This window comes from Calidris pugnax, unplaced genomic scaffold (assembly GCF_001431845.1).
Source record: "Calidris pugnax isolate Ruff unplaced genomic scaffold, ASM143184v1 scaffold18, whole genome shotgun sequence".
Classification (NCBI taxonomy): Eukaryota; Metazoa; Chordata; class Aves; order Charadriiformes; family Scolopacidae; genus Calidris; species Calidris pugnax.
Window position 1 is genome coordinate 17,736,859 of NW_015090812.1, and position 25,286 is coordinate 17,762,144.

General features: G+C 40.6%; 1 protein-coding gene across 1 annotated transcript; it reads right to left on the reverse strand.

Annotated features, from left to right (window-relative positions):
* On the reverse strand, positions 1–25,162 carry CNN3 (calponin 3, acidic). The gene is made up of 7 exons (XM_014938963.1): positions 24,674–25,162; positions 5,199–5,320; positions 4,684–4,750; positions 3,211–3,348; positions 2,577–2,693; positions 1,666–1,812; positions 1–1,105 (listed from the first exon to the last, which is right to left on the reverse strand). Exons 1-7 carry the CDS (start codon positions 25,160–25,162, stop codon positions 758–760), a joined length of 1,428 nt encoding a protein of 475 aa, XP_014794449.1. The 3' UTR covers positions 1–757.
* Between the last annotated feature and the right edge of the window lie 124 nt (positions 25,163–25,286).

Here is a 25,286-nt window from a genome sequence, read left to right on the forward strand (position 1 = left end):
TACCTTTAAGAAAAAATATTTATTTATAAAAATACACTGGGATCAGTTTGAGAAGTGGCAATAAATACAGTTCAAGGAAGAAAAAGCATTTCTACATGGATATATTATGGCACAATAAAAGGTAAATGCACCATCAATCATGGGACTTCTGTTGGCTCAAGACTTTGTACAAGCTCCCTTTTTAGTAAGACAACTATTTCTAAGTTTGGTCAGTGTTGATAATGGAATGAATACACAATCACAAATGCACACTTATGTCTAATGCAGGACTTACCATTAGCAAACAATACCTTAGAAACATAGTAATGATATTTAAATCACTAATGTGATGTCTTGGATTTAATTGGCAAAGACCACATTTAACATTAAGTATGAAATTTCTCATCTGAAAAACAGAAAAGCTGTAAATATGTAAAATGAAGGCTTAATGTGGTATGTAAATACCTACTTAAGTAGAGATTGTGAAAATGCATAGCTCCTCATTAGATAACCTGGCTGTACAAGAGCGCTCCCCCTTTCACAGTATTCCTTTTACTTCATATGCAGTTATTGTTTATGCTGTAGTCTACAACTGTTACAGCACTAAAGGCAACTAGACGGGGAAAGGGCAGAGAAAGGAAAAAGGAATGTATGTAAGGCAATATTTCTTTAGGTACATTAAGCATAGCGTGTAGGAAAGACAGGTAACGATTCCACAAGGCTAGTTTCGTTCTTACTGAATAAAATAATGGACTAATACTGAACTTCTGATGCAAAGCTAATAATCAATGCCCTGGTCACTGTACTGACCATGGTAATCTCTTTGATAGTCATCTTGGTACTCTCCGTGATAGTCATCTGGGTACTCTGCCTGATAATCGCTATCGCTGATTTCTGACCCGTTAGTTCCTGTTCCTTGGCTGCCGTTATGAATGACGGGTTCTGTTGGCGCAGCACAGTACTTGGGGTCATACACTTGTCGTCCAAGCCCATACACACTCATTCCCTTCTGCGAAGCTACTTTGTTGGTACCCATTTGTAATGAAATAGTTGAGTTATCCACAGGTTGTAATATGTGCTTCTGATCGTAGATGTCTCTCCTGGTACCTGGTGCCAGCATACCAGCCTAACAAAACAGGATTGTAGAGGTTCAGTGAGAAGGTCAAGAGCTGCAATTACTGATTTATGATTACAATTAGTATACCTTACTGGAAGTGCTAGAAAATAGGAATTAAACTATAACAAAGCATAGCACAGCAGCATGTGTTCACTAATAGGTAAGTCACAGAAGAAAGTCCTTGCAGAAAGGTCCAGTTTATTTCCCTCTTTGGAGAGACTATTCTAAGTGTTCAGACTGTTTGCACCCAGGAAGCAAATTCTTTTTTGCCTCTGCCTAGTTACTACTTGAACTGAAGGTACTGTTTCCTTCTGGTAAAACGCAGCCAGTTGGAAATTCTTGAAGCACCAGGTCATTTTTATGCCTTAAGATACTCAGCAGAGAACACACTGGATAGTGATAAATTTAAGCTCTTCAATTACCGCATAAAAGCACAGCCGAAACGCACCCTCTCACTGCTGCCAGTTACACTCTGCTACCGCCCACAACTCACACTCCCCAGTCCCACTGGGCTCTCTCAGGATGAGAGTTGGTTCCACTCTACGAGTGTCACGCGTGGTCCTGCTTACCTGGCTGGCTCCTTTGTTAGTGCCCATCTGTAGGCTAATTGTTGTCTGGTCAAATGGCTTATCGGTTTGCATTTTTGGATCGTAGAGGTGTCTTCTAGTTCCATAAGCAGTCATGCCTGCCTGACTGGCACACTTGTTGGTGCCCATCTTTATTGGGGGAAGGAAGAGGAGGACAGAAAAAGTGATTTTTATGTGTACAGCAAGCTCAGTCTAAGGAAAAAAATGCAATTGGCAACTGTGATGGCTGACGGAAAAAGTAATTACAGTGCATGCTTTCCTTATGTAGCTTGACCACTATCTGTAATAAATTACCCTTTCTCCATACTGAGCATCAAAAGGAAAAATAAAGGCAACTGTCATCCGAAGGCATTTCAGTGACTGGCATCTGCCCAACTGTATGTGCAATTAGAATGCATGTGCACATCAAAATGTAATACTTTACTTTTACTCTGGACAGTAATGATTCAATTACACTGCCACAACTTCTCTACCACAAGAATTTTAAGATTTTGTGCCAGTTATTTTGGGTTTTATGACCATTAAGGAAAGTGGAGAGAAAAAAACCTTTTACCATACAAGGAGCTTTAGCTATCCAAAGACTTCTACTTTAAAACCACTTTAGGGAACAGAGATGATACTGCTAATATTAGCTGTTCCTTTCCTCCTTATCACTCTTATTGCAGATTTAAAGCAAACAGAAAAACCTTCCAGGTAGTCACCTGAACTTATAAAGCCAATCAACTGCTTTCAAGTATTAAAACCTCATACCTCCTTCCATGATAAGAATATATTGTAATTCTACAGCTGTTTCTGCATAAACAATATATTAGTTAAACAAAACAAGAAAGTTTTGGGGTTTTATATGTTTTCAAATATAACAGATTAACTGCAAGCTTGACTTTCATACTTACCTGCAGGCCAATTACACTCTGACCAGCTTTTAGTTTTCCTGCATCAAAACTTCGTGCTTGTTTCTCTGCATATTTGACACCAATATCAATTGTAGTATGAAAACCTTTGGTTTTTGCCTATTTAGGGAGAGGGAAAATAAGAGTATTCAGTGTTTAAAGTATATTTTTTGCTACTGGAACACTGGCTTTCTGGCCCTGGTCCTGGGCTCTCAAGTGATGCCACGAACAGGTTTATCTCATAGGAGAAACTCTCGGATGTCAGGGGTGAGAGAAGGTACCAGCTCCCCGTGCCATTTGAAGGTGAGATTCAGGAGCCACCCAAGTATCTTGTCAGAAGGATATTCTGCAGGGATTAGTGGTCTCCTGTGAACCTCCCCAGTTCTGTATATGCACATGCAGCTCCAAAGCAAGGACATCTGCAGCCAGGAATCCTAACCCTGAACTCCAAGCTTTCCCTGGAGGCATGTGGTAGGACACAGACCTCTGAAGTGCAACCTCTGCAGTATCTCAGACTCCCAGTAGTATCTATCCCCTCCTGACAGGCTGTTTGCTGTTTTCGCATTTACATGAGTAGTAGGGGTGCAGCTGGACTGGCACGTGGATTTGTGCCAATTCCAGGGGTACAAATACTTACCAGACCCGCTAGCGCAACTAGAGTAGTCTGTACTTGAGTCATATTTCCATTTTCAAAAAGATCATTTGCTTCAAAAATATCATGTGGCTTCATGCCGTAGACTTGGATGGCTTTGATAAAATTCCCAATGTTCTCCAGCTAAACAGAAACAAAAAGGCCAGTTTTCTACTCAGTGTTTCAATTCAGAAACTTAAGTTTCTTAGTGTCGGTTGGTTTGTTTTGCTTGTTTTACACAAGTTCTTTGCCTTGTGCAAACTGGACAAAACAGCTGGCATGGTTGAGAGAGACTTGTAGAAAGTTTGAGATTATTTTTCATTAGTTTTAATATTGATTTCAGAAGTCAATCTAAGGGTTTATCTAGCCTGGCACCTCTCCATCAGTGAGTATCATATACTTTGTTAGAGAGGGCTTTGATGACAAAACTGCTTCAACTGTGTCCCTTCTAGGAGAAATGCTAATCTACAACTGCTTCAAATCAGAAAATTTGAAAGAGTGTCCATGCTAGTTGACTTCAGCAATTGATAATTTTGAGTAAAATAAAAACATAACTATGTGGATAGTAAGAACATTTAACTTGGTTTGAAGCTCACCTCATAGGACAACGTCAACTAATTTTTTGGGGTATATTAGCACTTTTTAGCATTGTACACTGTAGAAATTGGAAAGCAAGATGGAGCACAAGGAGTAAGAACTGAATCTCATCTTTCCTTCTGAAGTCTTAAGAGGTGTTAAAACTTTTTAAAAAAATAAAAATCCTCCACTGTATTTTGAAGCATTTAATGCCAATAAAACCAACAGGCTGACACAGCAGTATTAAGCTAGACCCAGCAATAGTAAAGGCAGTCAACTCCAATCAGCAACCCTGTTCTAAATGCACATTGCCTTTGACAGTCCCTTGTGGGAGGAAGTGCTAGATAGAGCACTCGGAAGAAATCAAATCTGGATATACTGAAATAAAATACATACTGTAGTTTGCACCATATTGTTTGCTGAGTTCTGTTATACAACCATTGCTTCTGAGATTGTTCAGGTCCTTTCCCTCCCCATCTGCTTTCTCAGGAGGACACTTCATAGAATGATGTTCATGTAAAGGCAAGCTGTTGACCTAACACCTCGCAGCACTGCCTGGATGGAAAACTCCAGTTGTAATCTAATAAAAAAGCTAACACCTTTTTTAATGTGGAAAAAGGCCTTGCTATAGGGCTCTATGTTCTTCTTCCATCTGAAATTTCACCTAATGCACTACTAAATATGTACCCTCAACTGCCATTTATGAGCCATCTCAGCTATAGGTGCTTTCTGTTAAATGCCATTCACTATCCTCAACTGTTGTGTATGTACCATATACAAAACTTGGTGGTATTATGATCTAAGGTGTACCATATTCACAGCAAATTTTGTTAATACAGAGCAAAAGAACTGTTTGGGGGTTGGAGGGGTTAGAGGTGCAGTTTTGGGGTTTTTTTGTTTTACCTGGTGCCAATTTAGTTTTGATTGATTAATTTTCTTCACTGATCCTGGCTGCAGCTTATTTATAAGCCTGGGGAGGTGAAAAAAAGGGAAATGCTTAAACAATAAATCTCATCCTTATACCATCTGTGCAGGCATTATTTAATATTTTTACTCATGCTTTATTAGTTGCATTAGTTTCATCAAAATGGTTAATTTTTTGGTTTATACAGAGTGCCTAGCTCAGATTTCAGGTCTAACAAGTCTAACAGACCATAAGAATTTTTGTGTGCCACTTGATTATTATAGAAAAGTGTTTCATCATTAAATTTAGAAAGACTTAGAAATCTTTGCTGAAATATAAAGGAGATTTAAGTTTTCATTCTTTTCCACAGTTTCAAAGAAGCTGTCTCCCACCCTACTGTCAGGTTTCTTAGACTATTGTTGATGTGTTTGAAGGGGAGTCTTCAGAAAGTCCCTCCTTAGTTGCTCAAAAGTGGGAAAACTGCTAAAAATAAGGTTACTTAATAAATGCTTACTCGCATAAGATTATGCCATCTTTTAATCCCAGCTGAAAGTTTGCACCAATGCTCAGCCCTGTAACCTCTTCTATCCAGTTACGCAGATCTTCTTCTATCTGGGGGTCATATTTCAGGGCAATCTGTAAAACAAGCAGTTATAAAGTTACTTCATGAGAGAAAACGGCAACTCTTCCCCCCTTCCCCCCCCCACCCCCGCAATCCAATCAAAGAGTATGCTGTACCATTTATCTGGTAATTTTGTTGCTGGAGTTTAAACAGTATTTTAAATATCAGAGTACAGATGTAAGCCTTTTATCCCCTGTACTGTAATGTTTATGGCTTTACTAAGTGTTCATACGCAAATGGTGCTTTGAAGCACTTAACAGTTCTTTCTACTGTAAGACTTGCTGGAGAGTGTGGATAGTCTTTTGACAGCTACAGAAGAATGGTGACTTTTTTGGAAAAAAAAAAAAAAAAATTCTACCAAAGCTGTAATTCAGGAGAAAGTAAAAAAGTGAAATTGTGTGTTACGAACACAAGAATTCTGAATTTCCATGCCATCAGTACTACTGCTCAGATGTAGATTTCTACATCAGAACTCTTATATAATAGATCTGAAGTAATTCAGATGAAGATTGCGGTCGGTTTGCTTTTTTAAAGCTAATTATGATTAATGGAGATGACTTAATAAGTTTTTCCCTTGTTGCTACAACATTAAGAGTTATCTTGCTGGGGATTCTGGGGGTTGTGTGTGTGGCTTTTTTAAACTTAAGCTTTAGTATGCCTGCTATTTCTCTTCTCTTTGGTCTTGCTGGAAGACTCTAATGGAACAAACTGTGATCTCATGTCTTAATTGCAAAGAGTAAAAACCTGCAATGGTCTTTGAAGTTAAAGGCATCAAACAGAGGCCCAGAGTTGTTAGCAAGGTGACTCGAAAACTCCTTTTCCAGATGTTCAGATTTCACTACTCAGTGTGTCAGTTTACGCTTCAGCCACTAGAAATCAACCTATGTGAATGGAATGGTTAAAAACATCAACGATGCTGGCAGCTAACGGGGTCCGTGCTCCACTCTCTGCCCTTCATTCCCCTCCCCTGAAGAGACTGAAAAGCAGCTCAAACTTCCTTCAGCCTAAGCCTGCCACTTGTGCAATACCTCCCAGTACTGGCGAGGTGGAGAAAAGGGATTGTATCATTGAAAGCATTGCTATTTTTTCTGCAAAAAAAAGCCCCAAGTTATCTAAGCACGAGATTTTATGGCATAAATAATCCCCAGTAGTGTGGAGGTTGGCAACACTTTTGCACCTTCCTTAGAAGTTGTCCTGTGTGGGTCAGTGAGCAAGAGGGGGAAGGAGGGAGCTACCGTGAGAAACCTGACAGCCAAGCACAGAAGGTATTTGTGGAATTTCTAACATGGAAAATCAGCTCAGCTACCTTCAGTTGCTTAAAATTCCTAACAAGAAACTCATGTAAAGCCATTTATGTAATGTAAATTTCAGACTTTTTACATATAATTTCAGACTTTAGCCCAGTAAGGCCAGATATTAGCAGCTATTTATACTGCAGAAGATTATAATTCTAACCTATCTCAGTTACTTGGATAGAGGCAATTGCTACATTTTGGCTCGCGTTAGTAATCCCCAACTCCACACTGACCAAACTAAAAATTACAGTATTCTGTTCTCTATTTTTCTTCTAAAGGGAATGGAAAATTCCTGTATCTCTGGCTTTACTTCAAAAACTTGTCTGAGTAATACTTATTTTCCTTGGACTATTTGTAGTAGTGGTGCTGTGGTGCCTTAGTTACAGATCGGGGTAACGGACTAACGGACTAACCCATTCCCTTATAATATGATTAAGGCGTAAAATACAGTGCAGTATTCTGCACAAGATGACAAGTACTACTGCTGTGTTTAGACCAAAGATTGTCTAAAACAATTGATAAACCTTTTCTCATTGAAGAAAAAAGGGAAAAAAACTCAGGTAATAATGCCCTGTGTGAGGAAAATGTCATTACTTTTTTTTTTTTTTTTAATCATATCTTTTGTATATTAGATAGCTAAGATGAGAATCAGACTAGAAAAGCTGGCTGAAGTTCACACCTTCATAGAGGAAGCCACTGTATTTTTGTCTCTTGGGTAGTTGTCTGGCACCTTCCTTACATTTAGCACCAGAAGCAGCAGCACAACCACATCCTTCATTTATAGTGATGGAAATAGCAGTGAAGGGTGGGTAGCCCCTTTTTTGAGGGGCTACCAGAAAGGTTAGTGTCTTGAAAATCGTGTATGAAGAAGCTGCTTATCATCTTTCTTCTTCCTAACCTAGTGATTAGCTTACAAACTACTTTTTATGGCTATTTTTATTTCCTATGGAAACAAGGCTTACATGATCACAACCTTAATTTGTCTCCCCAGTAACACTTGGCAGAACTCAAGCAGCTTGCTCAAACTTATATCCAAGACTGCTGCTCGTCTATAACTGAGTCAGTTATTATTTTGTGTGAAAGTTAGGATTTGTACAAAGTAGAAAGATCCCAAAACATCCCCAAAGGACTGAAACACAGCATCATACTCTTCTTAAATGTTAGAGACCTACAGAGATCTTAGGAAAGTGATCTCACCCACAAAATCTTAAGTTATGATTAGATGAGAACACAGTAGATAATATGTATCTGTACACCAGTTCAAAAGAAGAAACGGGATTTATAGAAAGGCCATAACTTGGTATGTTCTGATATTGCAGCTAGAAGAGAACAGACAATTTGGGCATGTTGACAGTTCATACTACATTAAAAACTACAGTTCTAATGTGCATGTAGGTACAGAGAGGGGTTTGAGGTAATCTCTTGCACAATTCTTTAGTTAGTTAGAAATGTAAAGAACATTATGCTTTCTGAAAATTCAGGTGGTTTCTGTTTCAGTGTAGCTTAAAGACAATGCTAAGTCATAGTTTAGTCATCCTGCAGTTGGAATTGTCTGAAATACAACTGGAATTGTCTTTTTACAACTTTATTCACTTTTGAACACTGGTAATGACTTTTTTTTTTTTTTAAAAGAGGAAATTAAGTCTGTGATCATGCCACCAAGAGACACATTTTGAAGATCACCCTATCTCCTCCCTCCCCATATTAAAAAAAAAAAAAAAAAAAAAAAAAGATCTTAATATTACATAGAAACAGCAATAATAAACATCCCCTGTAAAGTAACATTTTTGGCTAGTGCTGCATGATTTTTTCTTAATTTCTTTTTGATGTGAGGAGAAGGTAGGCCATTGAAAGCCAGCTCTACAGTGTAGGGTTTGTTTTGTTTTGATTTTTCATTTCCTTCCTCTCCCCCCCCCCCCCAAAAAAAAAAAAAAAAAAAAAAAAAAAGAAAGAAAAGAAAAAACTAGTAAATATGGAAGCCAGTAAGAGTGAGAACCTTAAAGACTTCTGCAAGTGTGGCTATTTCAATCTCTTGGAAAGTGTATAAAGGAAAAAAATGGCAAAAATTTTCCTCATTTAATACTAAGTGCATTCCATATGTGAGATTAACACTGAGCTGAATATTCAATTGCCGCCCCCATTGCTTGGGGGGACTAGAAATAGTCAGATGGAATTTTATCACTTCTGAAAAATATTTACTTTATGTTGGAGTACTTCACCATGTGTTCAAATCTTGAGTTTTTCAAGAGGTTTTAAATTGTCTTGGGGTATCGCTACAGTGCTTATCTAGGTATAGGAAATAAAAAATGCTTATACACATAAAGAAACTCGTCTTTTTTGCCACTAAAAGCATTACTATTAAATCTGCTAGTTTTTGGAATTGTCTTCACTGCTGTATAATTTGACTGGTAACAATTGGACTTGACTTATGGTAAAGCTTTTATTCTGACTTTGAACTGGTGGGAAACTAGACTACAAAAAGTGAAGAATGGTGATAGTTGCTTTGAAAATTATACTCAATCTACCTGAAAAGCTAGAGACATGGAAAACTGTAGAATCTGGCTGTAAACATGTGACAAGAAGGGGTGAAACAGGGAGAGTGACAGGTCAGGTACTACGGAAAGGGAGGCTCGCTCTGAATTCTTAGCTCTTTTACTCCCCGTGGCACAACCAGGGCTTATGTAACACCAAGCTAGGGAATACTTCATATTTTCCACATGTCCATCAGAGCTGTTCCAGTTTTCCTTTGATTGCTATCTACGAGGGAAAGCTGGAAGCTTTGATATAAACGAAAAAAAACCCAACACTTTACGGCTTTTTCCATTACTACTAATCTAGATGCCAACATTTGATCCTTTTTAAGTACTGAACTTTCATGGAGGATACTTAAATCTTACAAGTCCACAGCAAAAGAAAACATTGCCTACTAAAGATGAAAGCAGTAGCTAAGCAGCTTCATTCAAAGTATACATCATCAGTGCCATGAAAGCAAGCTGCGGTTGTAGAACACTGCAGAAAAAATTCAATTGTAGCAATGGATATAAAAATTTTATAAAAGTTTAAAATGAGATAGCGGGAAGCCGACTGTTAATTTCTTTACTGTGTTCTGACAAATCATGAAAGATACATGAAATTGAAAATGCTACTCTTTTTGATGATGTTTCAGAGATACAGATTTAATAGTTAGAAATATCTTTGAAAGGAAACTAATGTTTGTACAAGTGGTCAAAATTACAGGTGAGCTAAGGTTACGGGAGGAAAAGACTGGGTGTTACTTGTCTATGACAAGCTGATATACATACATTTATGCCAATGTGTGCCTCGGGCTAGAATCCTTGGGTTAAACTTGATTCCTCTGGCAACTTCACACCCAATTCTCTCATCTTGTTCTGTTCAGGTAGGACTTTCCTGTCTGGGCCTCTTACAGTGTAAAAACCCTCCCTCTATCTGTAGTACAAGAACAGCAATCATCACTGTTTTTATCAAGTGTATGGATTCCTGGAAACAAATGAAGTTATGCTGGCCAGCTTTAATGATGTCTGTGTCCCTTGAAGTTACTCAGTGTGCCTGTAGCATGTTCAGTTTGAGTGATGATGTTAACCAGCATTTCACACCATAAATGATATCATATGGACTTTCAATTGTCCTTTCATACTAATCTTTTCCAAATTACACAGTACACACTGTACACTAAGGGCTACATATATGCCAAATCTCCAGTTTAAGAGTTCAACTGACTATATTGCTGCTACTCTGGAAAAATACTGTAACAGTACCTCAAGAAAGAGTTTAAGCACACTGCATGGCTTTTTACAAGTCACTGGGACTAACAAACAGAAAACTTAGCAAGTTAAAAAGAGGGTATAAAAAATAAAACTTTTAAAGTTACCCATCATGTCACAACAACTTACACTTCTTACTTCTGATTAAACTTTTGACTAAAGCTTCAGGCTTTATGCCCCACAGCAGTGGTCAAACCTTTAATGTGCAGCACACTAAATTTAAAGTACTGGCAAGCATTTGAAGAAACTCCTCCCTGGTCAAAAGTTTTAATAATAAAAGCATACGCTTGTCAGACTGAACAACTCTATCACAGCAACTGTATCTGTCAACAAACCCCAAGATTTATATACACACAAAAGTGCAGCAAAGTAGGTTGTATGTCACTCTTTTCTGAGGTAAATAAAGTATAGGGCCATGTACAGCAAGAGAAATAGCCAGTACTTTATTCCAAGAGAGTATATGTAGAGGTTACACAGATGCTTTTCCACCAAAGTGACCAGAAAAGTAAAAAAAGCCCTAAGTTTTAGATGTTAATATTCTTCATAGGGAGCAATTTGGTGTGGCCAATATCCTTGCATAAAGTGAAACAAAATTACTAATTTTTCAGTCAAAAAGTATTGAGAAAGCTTACTGAATTCCTAACAAGTCTGGGACCATGTTCATCTTGTACTGAATTTAATCCAGGTCTAGCCAGGCGTTTTAATACTGATTTTACTCTTACACATTTAGGTCATAAACTACTGAAAATAAATAAAGATAACTAAAGGAAACCTCCAGATCTTAAGACCTAAAGTTGTACAGTTTAAATTTTCAGCAGCAATTTGCTCCTGTATCAACTTTTCAATTTTTATTAATTTGGAACAGAGTGAAACTGAGTTCTTATGGTTTCAGTAGTACTTAAAAGCATCCTTTGTATTGAAATAAGTACTAACCTCAGAAGTGATTTGCCTTGCAGAGGCCAAAGATAGTGATGCTGATACTTCTTTATTGTTTGTTTGGCATTAGTTTGCAATGAGATCTTCCTCCTCCCCTTTTTCAGGCTTTATAATGGTATGGGGAAAGATGAAAACATAATTATCTCCTGGTATCAAGGCAGAAGGTCTTGGAAGCTCTTAATCCTCAGAAGTGGGAGTGAGGCAGACTACACGGCCTCTCCCAAATTATTCTCCAGAATTCCAGCTGCTGGCACCTGAGCTGCCCCATTCTGTTCATCACCTCCTGTTACAGAACACTGTTCTGAATTTACACAGTAAAATGACTGGGACAAAAAAAGTGTTAAGAGCTTACTGGTTATGCAAATGACCAAGGCACAGAACAGTAAGCACCCTTCTCATAAGCAGGAAGAATGGGGTTTATTAGGTTTTCTTAAATTTCACAACTGAGTTAAAACTTCCTGGTTAACATGTTATGGTGTAAATAAATTACTGTACATATCTAACCTTCGGCTTCAGAGGTGAAGGACAGTATTTTTCTGCAGAACAGTTTTAGTTGTCTGCCAACAGAGTGGTTATTTAGTCATAGAATAAATAAATAGTTGAGACAGAGAACCTAATACAGTTGGGAAAATACAAGGGTTTGATTTTAATGAAAGTGGGTGAGAAGAGGGAGTGAGAGGGTACCAAGTGGAACTTCTTGTCATTTGAGCTACCAACCCAATGACCTTTTATCATAAGAGCAAATTAAAATTCCCTGCCAATTTCACGTAGGACTGCAAGAGCAAGTGTTAGAGGAGAGATATTTGTGCATGAGAAACCCAAAGGTATGGAGAATGTAAAAATCCAGATAAAAATCAAGGGGGAATGTACTTCAAAAACTGAAAGCCACCATTGAGTAGGCCCTGGCATTTGAACGTGTATTTTTTTCTATCATTATGGACTGTTGCACAGAAAAGCAGAGAACACAATGTGTTAACGCTAGTACTGAAAGATCTCACTATATCCCACTAGGCTCCTTAGCACAAAATTCTTACAGCTGTAGCCGTTTTGGTTAAATATTCAACAGTTGTGTTGTTTTTTTTAATGTGTACCTTAATTGATAACGTACCAAAATCTCACCATTTTCTCTGTAAACCAGGATTTAGGCTACAATCTTTAGAACAGGGATGGATAAGCAATAATCCAAAATTCCCAGAACTCTTCCCATAGGCACCAGTTTAAACTCTGTGAAGTAAGAACAAGCCATGCCTCAAAGTTTCCAGGTCGTCTTACAAGACACCTGTAGTGATGCAGGGCGCCTGTTGCCAGATCAGCAGGCTGGAAGAACTAAGTGTTCTACACCCTGGCTGTCCAGTATGGTTTTGGGACAGCTTGCCAACTGTTCAAGGAGCAAAGGCTACCACCCACTAACGGCTCGGGTGGGCGCCTGCCCTCGGACTGAATACTGGCCCCCCCTCTTTGCAGCTGCACTTCTGCAACGCTGCTGCTCAGTCAAATCTGTTCTCACAGCTTGTCTTGCATTTCTTGTTCTTATCACATCTTGCCACACTCATAATTTTCTGGCTTGTAACTCCAGTTCTCCTCAGTCATCAGCTTTCAACTGTAGCACCTTCTGGTCTTGCCACCACACTTTATACTTCTTGCGATCAAGTCCCTTTGCACTACATCTTTAACTTGTCTATCACTGAACAGTTTGAACTGCTTCGCAGAACATGGTTTCAGTAATATTCACTACGTATTCTTTGAAATCATTGCTGTTTTCATTTTAAAAAGCACTGGGGAATGAACTTTCTTCTCAGCTAAGACAGTGTTGATCCAACCTGAATCACAAAAGCCTGATATTCCCTGAGGAGAACAGATTCTCCTTGCTTTGAAGCCCGCTCCCAGTATGGCTGGCTTGAGCTCTGATAAGACACAGCAAACCTGGGCAGGCTCCAACACCGCTAGCAGCTTCTGAAACAACACTCTGGAAATACTGGTAACCTCCTGTACTGACCACTGATACCTACTTGCTCTTTTATGGGGGGGAGGCAGTTAAAAAAAAAAATCTGGTGCATAAACAGCATCTAACCCCTAGTTTTCCTAGTATTAAGCCAGGAAGTGTCTCCTGAGATGACTTATTCTGTAACGCTGGTGGAACAGCAATACTCAAAGGCTAGACTGAGCCTGCAAGTAGGAACAGTAACATCAATGATCGTTGTACTGTTTTTAGGGTACTTTTCTAATCTGTTGTTACTTTAGCACTCCAGGAAATTATATATTCTTTCAAGTTTACTTATCTTTCTCCCAGAATAGAAGAGCTTTTAAAATATGTCACGTTACAAGCACACTGTGCTGTGACTCTGTAGCCCTTCCCCAAGGCCCAAATGTCTTGACAAGTCTTCCAACTTCACCTTCCGAATAGGATGACAAAATTGGATTAGTCTAAGTCTTTCTTCACACCTTTTTTCTTGTCTTCAAACCCTCTTCACTTACCAACAGCAGAGGAATTCTGTTTTACAGCAGCAAGGGGTTAATTAATAACTCAAACATACCTCTCAAAAAAGTTAGCTAAAGAAAACTGAAGTATGTTGACGCAAGCTTTGCTAAATGTTACTCAAAATTCACATACCCTCTGCCTCTCCAGCGAAGGCACAGTCGGAGCTGCATTTTCTGTCCTTTTTTTCAAATGTAAACCTCAAGAGTCTTGCTGCTTTCACACTGCTTTTGCCTCCACCCAACAAGCTCAAGACACTTGACAGCTCACTCCTGCTTGGGATCCCAGGCAAAGGCTTGACTGAAAAACAAACCGGATGACACGGCAGGGCTGCAGGTAATGGGCATTTCCCAGTAAACAGTGCCCAGTACCTCTCACCATCTGCTCTGATCACAGGTGGTGATCTGCCAGCCTGCTACGATTTCATTCCATGAACTCACATTAGCTGAACAGGCTAACTGAGGTGTCTGTGATAAGTATTCATAAGGAAAATAGGGATTTTTCTCTTTCTTACCATCACTTCATCCCTAGCACAAAAATGAGTCAATCTGTGTTTTCTGTAATTTAGGTGAAAGACATGATTTCTTGAGAAGCTCCTTAGCTTTTACTAGATAGCAAAATCTGCCCAGATTTATCTTTCATACAGGTAGTAGATCAAAATCTCTGAATTCACACATAGCACATTTTTCTGGTTGAGGTAATTTTCCCTATACCCAGCTTTTCATCAGAGGCACAAGTAAAGCAGATTTCGCACCGCAAGCTTTAGAGTATCTTGCCTACCAGCTGCTTTGTACTATTGTTTTGCTTTACTGCCACCAAAAAAAAAATTGGAAGAATGAATTCAGCACAAAGAATGAAACATAATAATCTGCTTCTGCTGCCCCTTGCCCTCCAAGTAGGAAGAACAGTCAAACTCCTAAAAAAGAGGTTCTGGTTAAACACCCTGTAGTAACTTCCAAACCTCCATTTTTCAGCAATTAAGCATGAGCAGAAAGAATAGTTAGCACTGCTGAGGGTGGGTAGTGGGTGACTCATACACTGCAACCAAAACTCTGGATACCACAAGCTAAGTTGTAGCCTTGTTATGCTGCACACCTGAACTCAGAGACTGTAAATTTGAAATACACAAGCAGCAGTAGGTGTGGGCAATGCTGTGTTATAAATGACGTGTGAGAGAGGTCCCAATCCTAAAGTATTTCAGGTTCCATTATTCTTCCATAGAACAAAATGCTTGGGTACCCTGACTGAACTCTTAACTTCATTAGTTATGTTTTGTTTGAATTCTTTTCCATTGATTCAAAGACCAGTACTTTATCTCTGATACTTAATCTCACAGCTTTTTTGTTTTTTATTAAAACCTGCTAGATTATTTCAAATAGAAGTACCTTTCCATATCACAAACATTTTCTTATCAGCATACTTTACTATTAATGAATGATATCAAGACAGACCATAGTAAAAAGGCAATAGTCTTTATTTTCTTAGAAAGTTAACTTGTACTTTTTACTTTTATTGGGCACGATTAATACAACGATGACAGCAAGGTAAGGGGACAGCTTATTGCAAAAATAAGCAAAGAACATTTAGTCTTAGAACACTAGGTATGTGCCTGAATCACAGATGCTTCATTGACTGAACGCTGTACGGACTTTTAGATACGATATGTAACGCGACTTAAAACTGATCCCACGTGGTGTTATAAAATTAACCAAAGCAGCAGCAGCTCAGGCTGGTCAGGCAGTGGGAAGCTCCCCAGGAGGTGCAGTACAGGTCCCCTTCCACCCATCCTTCCTCTTGTTGTGCGCCAGCCTCGGCTCTGACTCGAGCTCTGCCCGTGCTCCGACAGGAGGGAAATGGTTTGGTGGGACCCACGTTAGCAAAAGGCAAGACCTGGCTTTCACTATGAATGTTTGACTATAACCTAATCCCTTCCCATGTGCCTGTTATGCCTTGTCTTTTGCTGGGAAGATTTCTAGTATTTAGTCCATTGATTAAGGACATGAAAATAGTTTTCAATTAAATTACTCTTTATTCAAGCAAAATCAGGAATACCAAGATAATGCTCTCTGTCTATAAATAAGAGGCTGTAGCAGTGGAAATATCAACAGGAAAGCAATATAACAGGAGAGCCTTCTCAGCAGGAAAGTAAAGTAAGGTTTTCACAGCAGTAACGTCTGATTTCACTCTGGGAAGAGCCATGGCCCAAACGCATGAAGCAGGGTAGGAAGATCTGGTTAGAATCCATCTATAATTCAGCCAGGTAGGACTTGCAGGAGATCAGACCCCACCTTCATGAAAGCATTTCAAAACAGCAAGAAAGTGCAGAAATATGTTGGTTTTGCCTAAATCTAGGAAAAGACCCAGTGTTCAGTTCCTGCAGGGTGTATGCACAAGCCACATACAGTTTCACTTTGGCATACCTCTTAAGGATTACTCTGTAACCCAAAGCATGTCTGCCTAAAAGTCCTCAAGAAAAATCCTGTTTTGACCCCAGAAGCCTGGATCAAGACTTGGAAGGGAAGCAGCAAAGGCACTGAATGGTTAAAGTCCAGTTTCCGTGAGGATCAGTGAGGATCAGTGAGCAGAGCAAGTTCCGAGTCCCAAGGCTTAGAGCACACTTGGCCCAGCCGCTGGGGCCGGGTACGGCAGTTTGGGGAGAGTCCAAACAGGGCACTGGACCGTAGCTGGGACAGCAGCAGCACTTCGTGCCTCGCTGTCATGGTCTTCTCTTACTGCCAGCTCCTCCAGTGTGACTGACGCCTTTAAACCCTTGTAATTTATAGATCCAGAACTGTATCTGCTTCAGGTAAGGGATGGTCTTATAGAAACAACAAGAAGTCTAATTATGTCTCCCCTCCTAGTATCTACTAAACTCCACATTGGTTTAAGGAGGCAGGAAAAAAAGAAAAAAAAAAAAAAAGAGGGAAGAATAAAAGGGTTTGTTTAAGGGGTTTTTTTGTTTGCTTTGCAAAACAAAAAAAAACCACCCTAACATAGAACCACCCACCTGAAGAAAGTCAAAACTGTTTTCAAGAAAAACACTGTAATTCAATCCCACTGAATAGAAGCAACAACATAAGTTACTCTGAGGCATTTCTGCAAAACCAAAAATATTTACCCAAAAGAGAGCATTTGCTGCTGAGCGTAGCTATACAACTTAGCAGTTGTTTAGAATCAGATACTTATAAAAAGCATTTTTTAAGCAAAAGAGTCCCTCTTAAAGAAAAAAGGATTTTCACATGATCTCACTTAGAAAAAATCTGTTTCAAATTGCCCTACGTGTCCTGGCCTCAAGCCTGTTTTTACTGAAGGCCTTTCCTGTACAGTTCCATAGGGAATGGGAATCTCTACAAAGTTTGCCTTAAAAGGATGTGTCAGATGCACAGCGTACGGTGTTATGTAGCTACAGAAGCTAACAATTCTGAGTACAAAGAAGTTTCTATCCTTTATTCTCCAAGGCAAATTATAAATTATTCAGAGGCAAGAAAAAGCCTCCAAATTAATGTTCTGACAAAAAAAAGGTGGTGAGAAAAAAATTACTAATGTACCATTATCCCAAAACAATGTATGCATCCATCCATCTTCAAAAGGTATTGACTGAGCAACAGGAAGATAATAGGTATTTTTCTCTAAGTTTTAAACTAAGCCTAACTCTGAAACTACATAAAAAGCACATTCATTTGTACATTTTAAACAAGCAAGCATTATTGTAATGCAAATTAAATCTTCTATTTTCTGAGACTACCTATCCTACTTAATTGTCATGACTCCATCAAACTCTATTTCCTTTCTTCAGAAGTGTCCTGGCCATAGGAGGCAGACTGTGAGCTTGCAGGTAAAGGATGTAAGACTTGATACTTACCCCATGCCCTTGTTAAGCTTGGCAAGTTTTATGTTTTTCTATTACCAGTAAAAAATTTACTAAAAGTTTTTAAATCCACCAGAAAGGAGGTAATTATAATACATTTCATAGATTCACAGAATCGGGCACTGTGCTCTGCTGGTGGCACCACGAGGGGATTCCACCTCTGCTGTCCCCCTGCACACACAGGAGCGGCCTGGCCTGGCTCTCCACCTCTGCTTTGATGTTTGGGAGGCAGCAGCAGCTGATCCTGGCCATGCCATGCCACTCATCACCTTCCTCACAGAAAAAATGGTGTAAGCTGAGAGACAGAAGTGGAAATTGCATCCCTCGCGCAGGGCTTAACACGGGGCAGCCATACGTGCCTCACCACTCAGGGACTGCTGTGTCCATTCCAAGAGACAGTTCCAAGACACATGAGGACTCCAAAAGACAACTGTCAACTTGGTAACAGCACGACAAGGTTTACTGGGGATTTAAACCATTGAGAAAAATAAATTAACCCCTGTAGTCAGTGGTTTACAGCAAAACTGCCAGATGTCACTACGGTAGCCACTTTCACAAGTTTGTTTCACCTCACCTACTCGGGGGCTACTGACCAGTGAAACTGGACACAGGGGATTGTCTACCTACTGGGGTTGTGCAAGGGCTCCCCAAGGCAGGTATTCTTGCTCGTGGGCTTGGGAAAGTCTGCAGAATGGGCAGCGCGTGGGTGACAAACACAGGAGGCTTTAAGCAGACGGCAGGGGTGCTAACATCCGACTTGCTGGCAAGGGAAGTATTTCTATGGCAAATCACTTGCTTCTGCTTATCATAAAGAGATATGTATTATAGGTATGAACTGTCAACTCAACGCTGCACAGGTTTCGTCACCATCAGTTTGTACCGGTTATTAGGTTTATTTATTACTGTCGTAGTATTAATGCTTCTATTGAAGTAGCCACAGAACTGGAAACCTGTACCTGATACATGCTCAAGAGAGCAGACCTGTCCTGAGACAGTAACAGTGAAAGAGGAAAATGGATTAGACACATCAAGATAGACAGAACAGAGACACGGAGGTAGACAGTAAAGGATGAAGATCAATAGAGACACTGCAGTTAAGATTCTCCACTGCTGGAATACCTTCCTCCTTTAAAAAAAATTCTAAACAAAATATGTAGCTATTAATTAGGACTAGTGCATTAATACCACTTCTCAATCAGTACGAGAACTCTTCACACATGGGATCTCACACTAGGAGAATACAAATTAATAGGTTACTACAGCTTAAGAAAGCTAGTGTTTCACTAAGTTTCTTTAAAAAAAAAAAATAAAAATCCTCTGCAGAATTCCCAGCAAAAGACTAAACTCATGTTTCGGGAATTAAGGTGGTAAATATGTTCTCAGAAGTGTAAGAGCCTTCTGACCAGAAAAGGAATGCTGCAAGTGGAGGGAAGCATGCAGCAGGACCATTTTCTAGGACTTGGTGTTGAAACCAAGCTACTGAAATTTATATTGTCAGTCAAGGTAAAACTAAGCATAAGAAAAAAGTAACCAGCAGGGATAATGTAAATAAATTTGAGAATTCTCATCATGTGGTTACTGATACATTAAAAAAAGCCTCATAAGACTAACTGACAAGATACAAGTTTTCATTGTTTATATTACTAATGTGTTTTAAGTGATACATGTAGTTACTGTGCCAAACATTGATTAACTATAAGTTTAACCATGGAATTAACCCACTGCCATATTTATGTTTTGTGGACAGTTTTGCCCTTCACTCAGTGATCAAAACTGTGTAGTAAGTACTATTCTCTTACACTGAATGCATTCTGTGCATCTAGTTAATAGATTTCTTGACTAAACCTATAGCAGAAGTTTTCACTCAGCATTTCATTCATCTCTGTGTATTACAATTATAAAGGAGGTTTGGGAACAGCTATTAAAAAAATAAGATGCTTGAAAATTAACACACTGAGGGATTTTTGGAAGACAATAAATATAAAAGACTAAGTTATAAAGTTGTTCATTTGAACTGCAGATCTGTTACTAAAGCCTGGATCCAGCTGGAAAAAATTTCACAGTTCTTTGGAAAAAATACAGAAATTGGGCACAAAGAGAAAAGTTTTAGTGCTACGCATATTGAAACTGATATTTAGCTAGCAAATGTTAACTTCAAGAACTATGATCAGCTATTAGAAACCATGAACTAATTGGAGCAAACTGCAGTTCAATGCTTGATCTTGTAAAATCCTTCTGCTATTTCCTGTGAAATTCCCTTTATTTCTGACAGCACCAAAATGTTGGATTTTTGACTTACAAATTACTTATTGCATGGAGAGTATCATGGAAAAGGTCATGCAGGCTGATTTAATTTTAAACTAGACACCTGAATTTAATTCAAAACTTGTAAATTAAAGATATTGCTTCTTTAAAAGCTATATAGACATCTGCGTACAACAGGATGGGAATGCAGAGATCCTATACTGTCAGTCAAGGACAATAAGGCAGCCTTCAAGTACATCAGTAGTAAAAGGAACACTAGGGAAAATGTGCGCCTGCTGCTGAATGACGTGGGTGACCTAGTGACAGAGGATGCAGAGAAGGTGGAACTACTGAATGCCGCCTTTGCTTCAGTCTTGTCTTTTAGGGCCAGCCTTGGAGAAAAAAGAGAGAGTCTGGAGTAAGGAAACCCTCCCTCAATCACAGAGGACTGGATTAGAGATCATTTAAGCAAACCTGACAGCCACAAATCCATGGGACCTGATGGGATGCATCCATGAGTGCTGAGGGAACTGGCAGATGTTACTGGGGAGCCGCTCTCCATCATCTTTGAAAAGTCATGGAGAACAGGAGAAGTGCCTGGGGCTTGGAGGAAACCAATGTCATGCCAGTCTTCAAAGAGGGCAAGAAGGAGGATCCAGGAAACTACACCTGGTCAGCCTCACCTCCATCCCTTGAAAGGTTATGGAATAGCTCATTCCGGATGTCATCTCTAAGCATGTAGAAGAAAAAAGGGTCATTGGGAGTGGTCAGCATGGATTCACCAAGGGGAAATCATGCTTGACCAATCTGATAGCCTTCTACAATAGAATGACTAACTAGGTGGATGAGGGGAGAGCAGTGGATGTTGTCTACCTTGACTTCAGCAAGGCTTTTGACACTGTCTCCCATAACATCCTCACAGGTAATCTTAGGAAGTATGGGTTAGATGAGTGGACTGTGACCTGAACTGAGAAGTGGCAAAGTCGCAGAGTTCAGAGGGTTGTGATCAGTGGCACAGAGTCCAGTTGCAGACCTGTAACTAGTGGTGCTCCCCACGGGACAGTACTGGGTCCAATCTTGTTCAATATATTCATCAAAGACCTGGATGAGGGGACAGAGTGTACCTCAGCAAGTTTGCTGATGATACAAAACTGGGAGTGACTGACACACCAGAAGGCTGTGCTGCCATTCAGTGAGACCTGGAAAGGCTAGAGAGTCAGATGGTGAGGAACCTGATGAAATTCAACAATGGCAAGGGATGGTGAGGAACCTGACGAAATTCAACAATGGCAAGTGCTCCTGGGGAGGAATAACCCCCATACTTTGGTACAGGTTAGGGGTTGGCCCGCTGGAAAGCAGCTCTGCAGAGACCTTGGAGTCCTGGTGGACAACAAGTTGACCAGGAGCCAGCAATGTGTCCTTGTGGCCAAGATGGCAAATGGTCTCCCGTGGTGCATTAAAATGAGTGTGGCCATCAGGTCAAGGGAGGTCATCCTCCTCCTCCTCTACTCTGCCCTGGTGAGGCCACATCTGGAGACCGGTGTCCGGTTCTAGGCCTTCAGTTCAAGAAAGACATGGAACTACTGGAAACATTCCAGTGGAAGGCTACGAAGATGATCAGGGGACAAAAACCTCTCTCTTATGGGGAAAGGCTGAGAGACCTGGGTCTGTGTAGCCAGGAGAAGAGAAGACAGAGAGAATCTTATCAATGCTTATAAATATCTGAAGGGCAGGTGTCAAGTGGATGGGGTCAGGCTCCAGGTGTCACCCGCCTGGATGAGTTCCTGTGTAAACTGCTCTAGATGAACCTGCTTTGGCAGGGGGGTTGGTTTACATGATCTCTGAAGGTCCCTTCCAACCCCTACAAGTCTGTGATTATCAGAAAATATATCCACCAGTGCTCTCAAAACTTAAGTTTTCATTGCCTTTGTAACAGTCCATCTACAGGCAGTGAAAACGTCATCTAGGTATTAAATCACTAATTAAAAAATCTGAAAGTTAACGATTTGACTCTGGTTCCCAGTTAAAAATATTCATAAAAGAGTAATTTCTTGAGAAAGCAATTAAATCTGTTTATTTGGCCTGTAGCAAGTGAAATACAGTACAAGAATTTTCTCCTCAGCAGTTTCAGGAGGGACACAGTAACCATACCTGGGACTGGTTAGTATTATTCACCACAGACTTCAATTTTCTCATTAATCTGTACTTGCCCTCGAGAAGGAAAGCAGGAAGTAACACCGCCCTCCTGCACACTTCCAAAATTATCTCTAGTGCTTGACCTTCCAGGGTGGCAGCTGCAGGGACAGACTAACTCGCCTCAGTTACTCCGCTGTCTCTAAAAGTTTGGAAAATGGTACTGACCAGTGCTTCCCACCAGAGGGGTGGCTTGGAAGGAAGGTCAGAGCCTAGAGTCAAGGCACGGGATAGCCAAACACTATGCAAAGTTCATACAGACCATATTTCTGCCCATCCTTCCTTTCACATGGAGATGAAACTGGCAGTGGATCAAACATAAGGGGGGAGAGAAGATAAACGCCTGCCCAATGCAAATACCATTTCCATGGGAAGGGTGGAGTCACTAGGAAGCAGCTGAATGAACTGGAACCTCTTCTTCTCATGCCTGGCGTTCCTGTTTGCTCCACACCTTATGCAGTGAGACGATGGAGCAAAAGCTTCTGCTAATTTCTTGCAGTTGTAAATCAGAGACAAATATAACATTAGTTTGTAGCTTTATCTAATTGCATCACCATCTCAAGCTATGCTAACCTCACATACTGCAGAAACTCTCCCATTGCTTAATAAGAAAATTTATTGCCTGCAGAAGATACTATCCATTTCAATCAGCTTAAATGGCTCCTCACTGAATATTTGTTTTGGATCAAATATCTTCTGTGATCTCAAGTAAACAGGGAATCAGCTTCAAAGGGATTAGACTAGTTTGACTACCTACACATTTCTCATGCAGGCAAGTTTCCTTACAGCTGGGAACCAGTACACAAATTCCATCCTTTCTTTGTAGGAATGAGGAAAAGAGATCTGTAACAGAGAGCAGACACCTTATCAGTGTGAACTAAGGTAAGGAGCAAAGCAAGTGAAAGGTGGAGCTTTCAGAAGGATTTAAAAAAAAAAAAAAAAAAAAAGGAAAGAAAGGAAAGTAGGCCCTAAACACCAAACTAAACAAAGTTTTTAAGCTTAGAGACAGAATCTTGAACGTCAATTAAACAAAATTCTTATGAAGCATCAGGACATGTTATATTCATCTATTCAAATACCATAGCAAACAAAAGGTCTCTCTGAATGCTAATACGATGCCAAATGAGAAAATAAAGAATAAAAACCAAAACCAAGAGACTCTTCTTCCCAGCACAGCTGGGCCCTCAGGCAGCACAGCTATCAACACATCTGTTTTCTGCAGAAAAACACTGCTTGGGGATTAGCACTGAAAATTTCAAACAAGCGTATCTGACATTCACCAGCATTCAAGCAGGGAGGTACCACAGCTACTTACAAACATTACACCACCACCACATAAAAAAAAATAATAAAATAAAACAATAGTTTGCACAAAGGTCAGTGTTTTGGAAAGCGTGACTTAGATCAGTACCAAAAAATGATCCACCAAGAGTTGGAATCTAGATGTTGTTCTTCAAATCTGTATGAGACAGAAGGATCTGGAAAAAATAATTTCTGATCTTTCAGAGACATTATTCCCTGATCCTCCAGAATTATACAGAGAAACCAAAATGTGTCTAGTGCACAGACCCATGCATGATACTAGACTGGAGATATACAAGGTATCTATCTATAACATAACTGCTACAGTAAGAGCATGCTCTCAAAGTTCAAAGCTGTATCTTTTGCTGGATTTTTTGTTGTCGGCTGGTTTGGGGTTTTTGCTTGTTTTTTTTAAAGGCAATGAGTTCATTTGCCGCTGGCACATTTGAATAATTTTTTTATGGCACTGCTGCATTGACATTTCCAAGGACTGCAGCAGAAGCCTGCTTAAAAGTAAAATGAAGCTGCCACAGAACACCCACCCCTCTGCAATATTTGCATTGAAGAAAGCCGAGAAAGTGAATGAAATAACAGACACTCAGCAAGATAAAGTAGAAGACCCTTGGCATAAAGGCATGAAATACACCAGTTTCAAACCCTCTGTTAATGCTGGAGCTTGGAACAGTTCCTCTCAGGAGGCCCTAAGGAAGCTCAGGACAATAAGAAACTGAAAGAACAAAGAACTTCTTCCCATCTTGTCCCCATAAAGGGATCACTGCTAAGCCTACACAATTCTGTCAGTATTTTTTGAAGTAGAAGGGCATCGACTTTCTTACTAATTGAGATGCAATAATACACAACATATGCTTTATTGTCTTTTCTTAGATTGTAACAGTGTAGATAAATCACTTAAGTTTAGATGTTGGAAGCAACCACTCTAGAAGACATTTGGTTACACGATGTCATCAAACTTTGCAGCAGAACCCCACAACCAACCTGAGAAAGTCAATAAAGGGAGGAAAAAAAAAAGTAGTATGTTTTGCAAAGTTTCCAACTGTTAACTTAAGCTTTCTGCATAAATTACAACGTTCAAAGTGAGCTGCTTTTCTCCCTCCTCCCCTTTCTACTCAGCCACAAGTAAAACAGGATTTGAGGATTTGCTGAAGCCTGAAACCAAGCGTGTGTGTGAAATAGCCAGTTACTAACTACCACGTTTAGAACTTAAGCCTGTGAATAAAGAGACGGGCACCGCCTTGGCCCGACGTGTTTACCGTGTAATTTTTATTGCAAAGGCTCTTTCCCCTCCCCGGTAACTGTCGGCTGCCGTGTAACAGGACACTCGCACAAGCGCTTTTTGTGCCACAGAACACGAGGACAATCAAAGGCAGGTCGGTAAAAGCGGGCTCGGTAAAACAATGCACAAAAGGCGCACGCCCCGCCGGCAGCCGAGCCGCCGCCGCTGTCACCGGTGGCTTCTTTTTTTGACCGTTTTCCACCGAAGCAGCGGGCGCGGTGACATCCCGCTGTGGCGATCCGCGGCCGCCCGGCTCTCTCCCTGCCGGGGGCGCTGGCAGCGGGGGAGGCGAAGCCCCGGGGAGGCCGGTCCGGTCCGAACGGGGGACCCCCGAGCCCCCGCTTCCCCCGCGGCGCCTTTGTGTGCCCCCGCCGGGCGGGGCGGGGCGGGGCCGCGCAGACAATGCGCCGTCTGTGCGGGGGCCCGCGCCGATTGGCCGCGCCGCCGCTCGCGCCCATGATGTCATGCGGCTGGAATGCGCGCCCGCGTCTCATCCGCTCCGCTCCGCTGGGCTGCGCGCTGCCCCGCCGGCACCGGCACCGGTATCGGCACTGCCCGTCCCGCCGGCCCGCTCCCTCCCACCCCGCCGC

What these genes read in the sequence shown, in the direction of transcription:
- CNN3 (XM_014938963.1), bottom strand. Translation starts at nt 25,162, where the DNA reads ATGACATCATGGGCGCGAGCGGCGGCGCGGCCAATCGGCGCGGGCCCC. An exon ending in CAAAACTAAATTGGCACCAG is followed by an intron (nt 3,349 to 4,683) that starts GTAAAACAAAAA and finishes GTTTCTGTTTAG; the next exon opens with CTGGAGAACATTGGGAATTT. An exon ending in CTAACAAAGGAGCCAGCCAG is followed by an intron (nt 1,106 to 1,665) that starts GTAAGCAGGACC and finishes CTGTTTTGTTAG; the next exon opens with GCTGGTATGCTGGCACCAGG.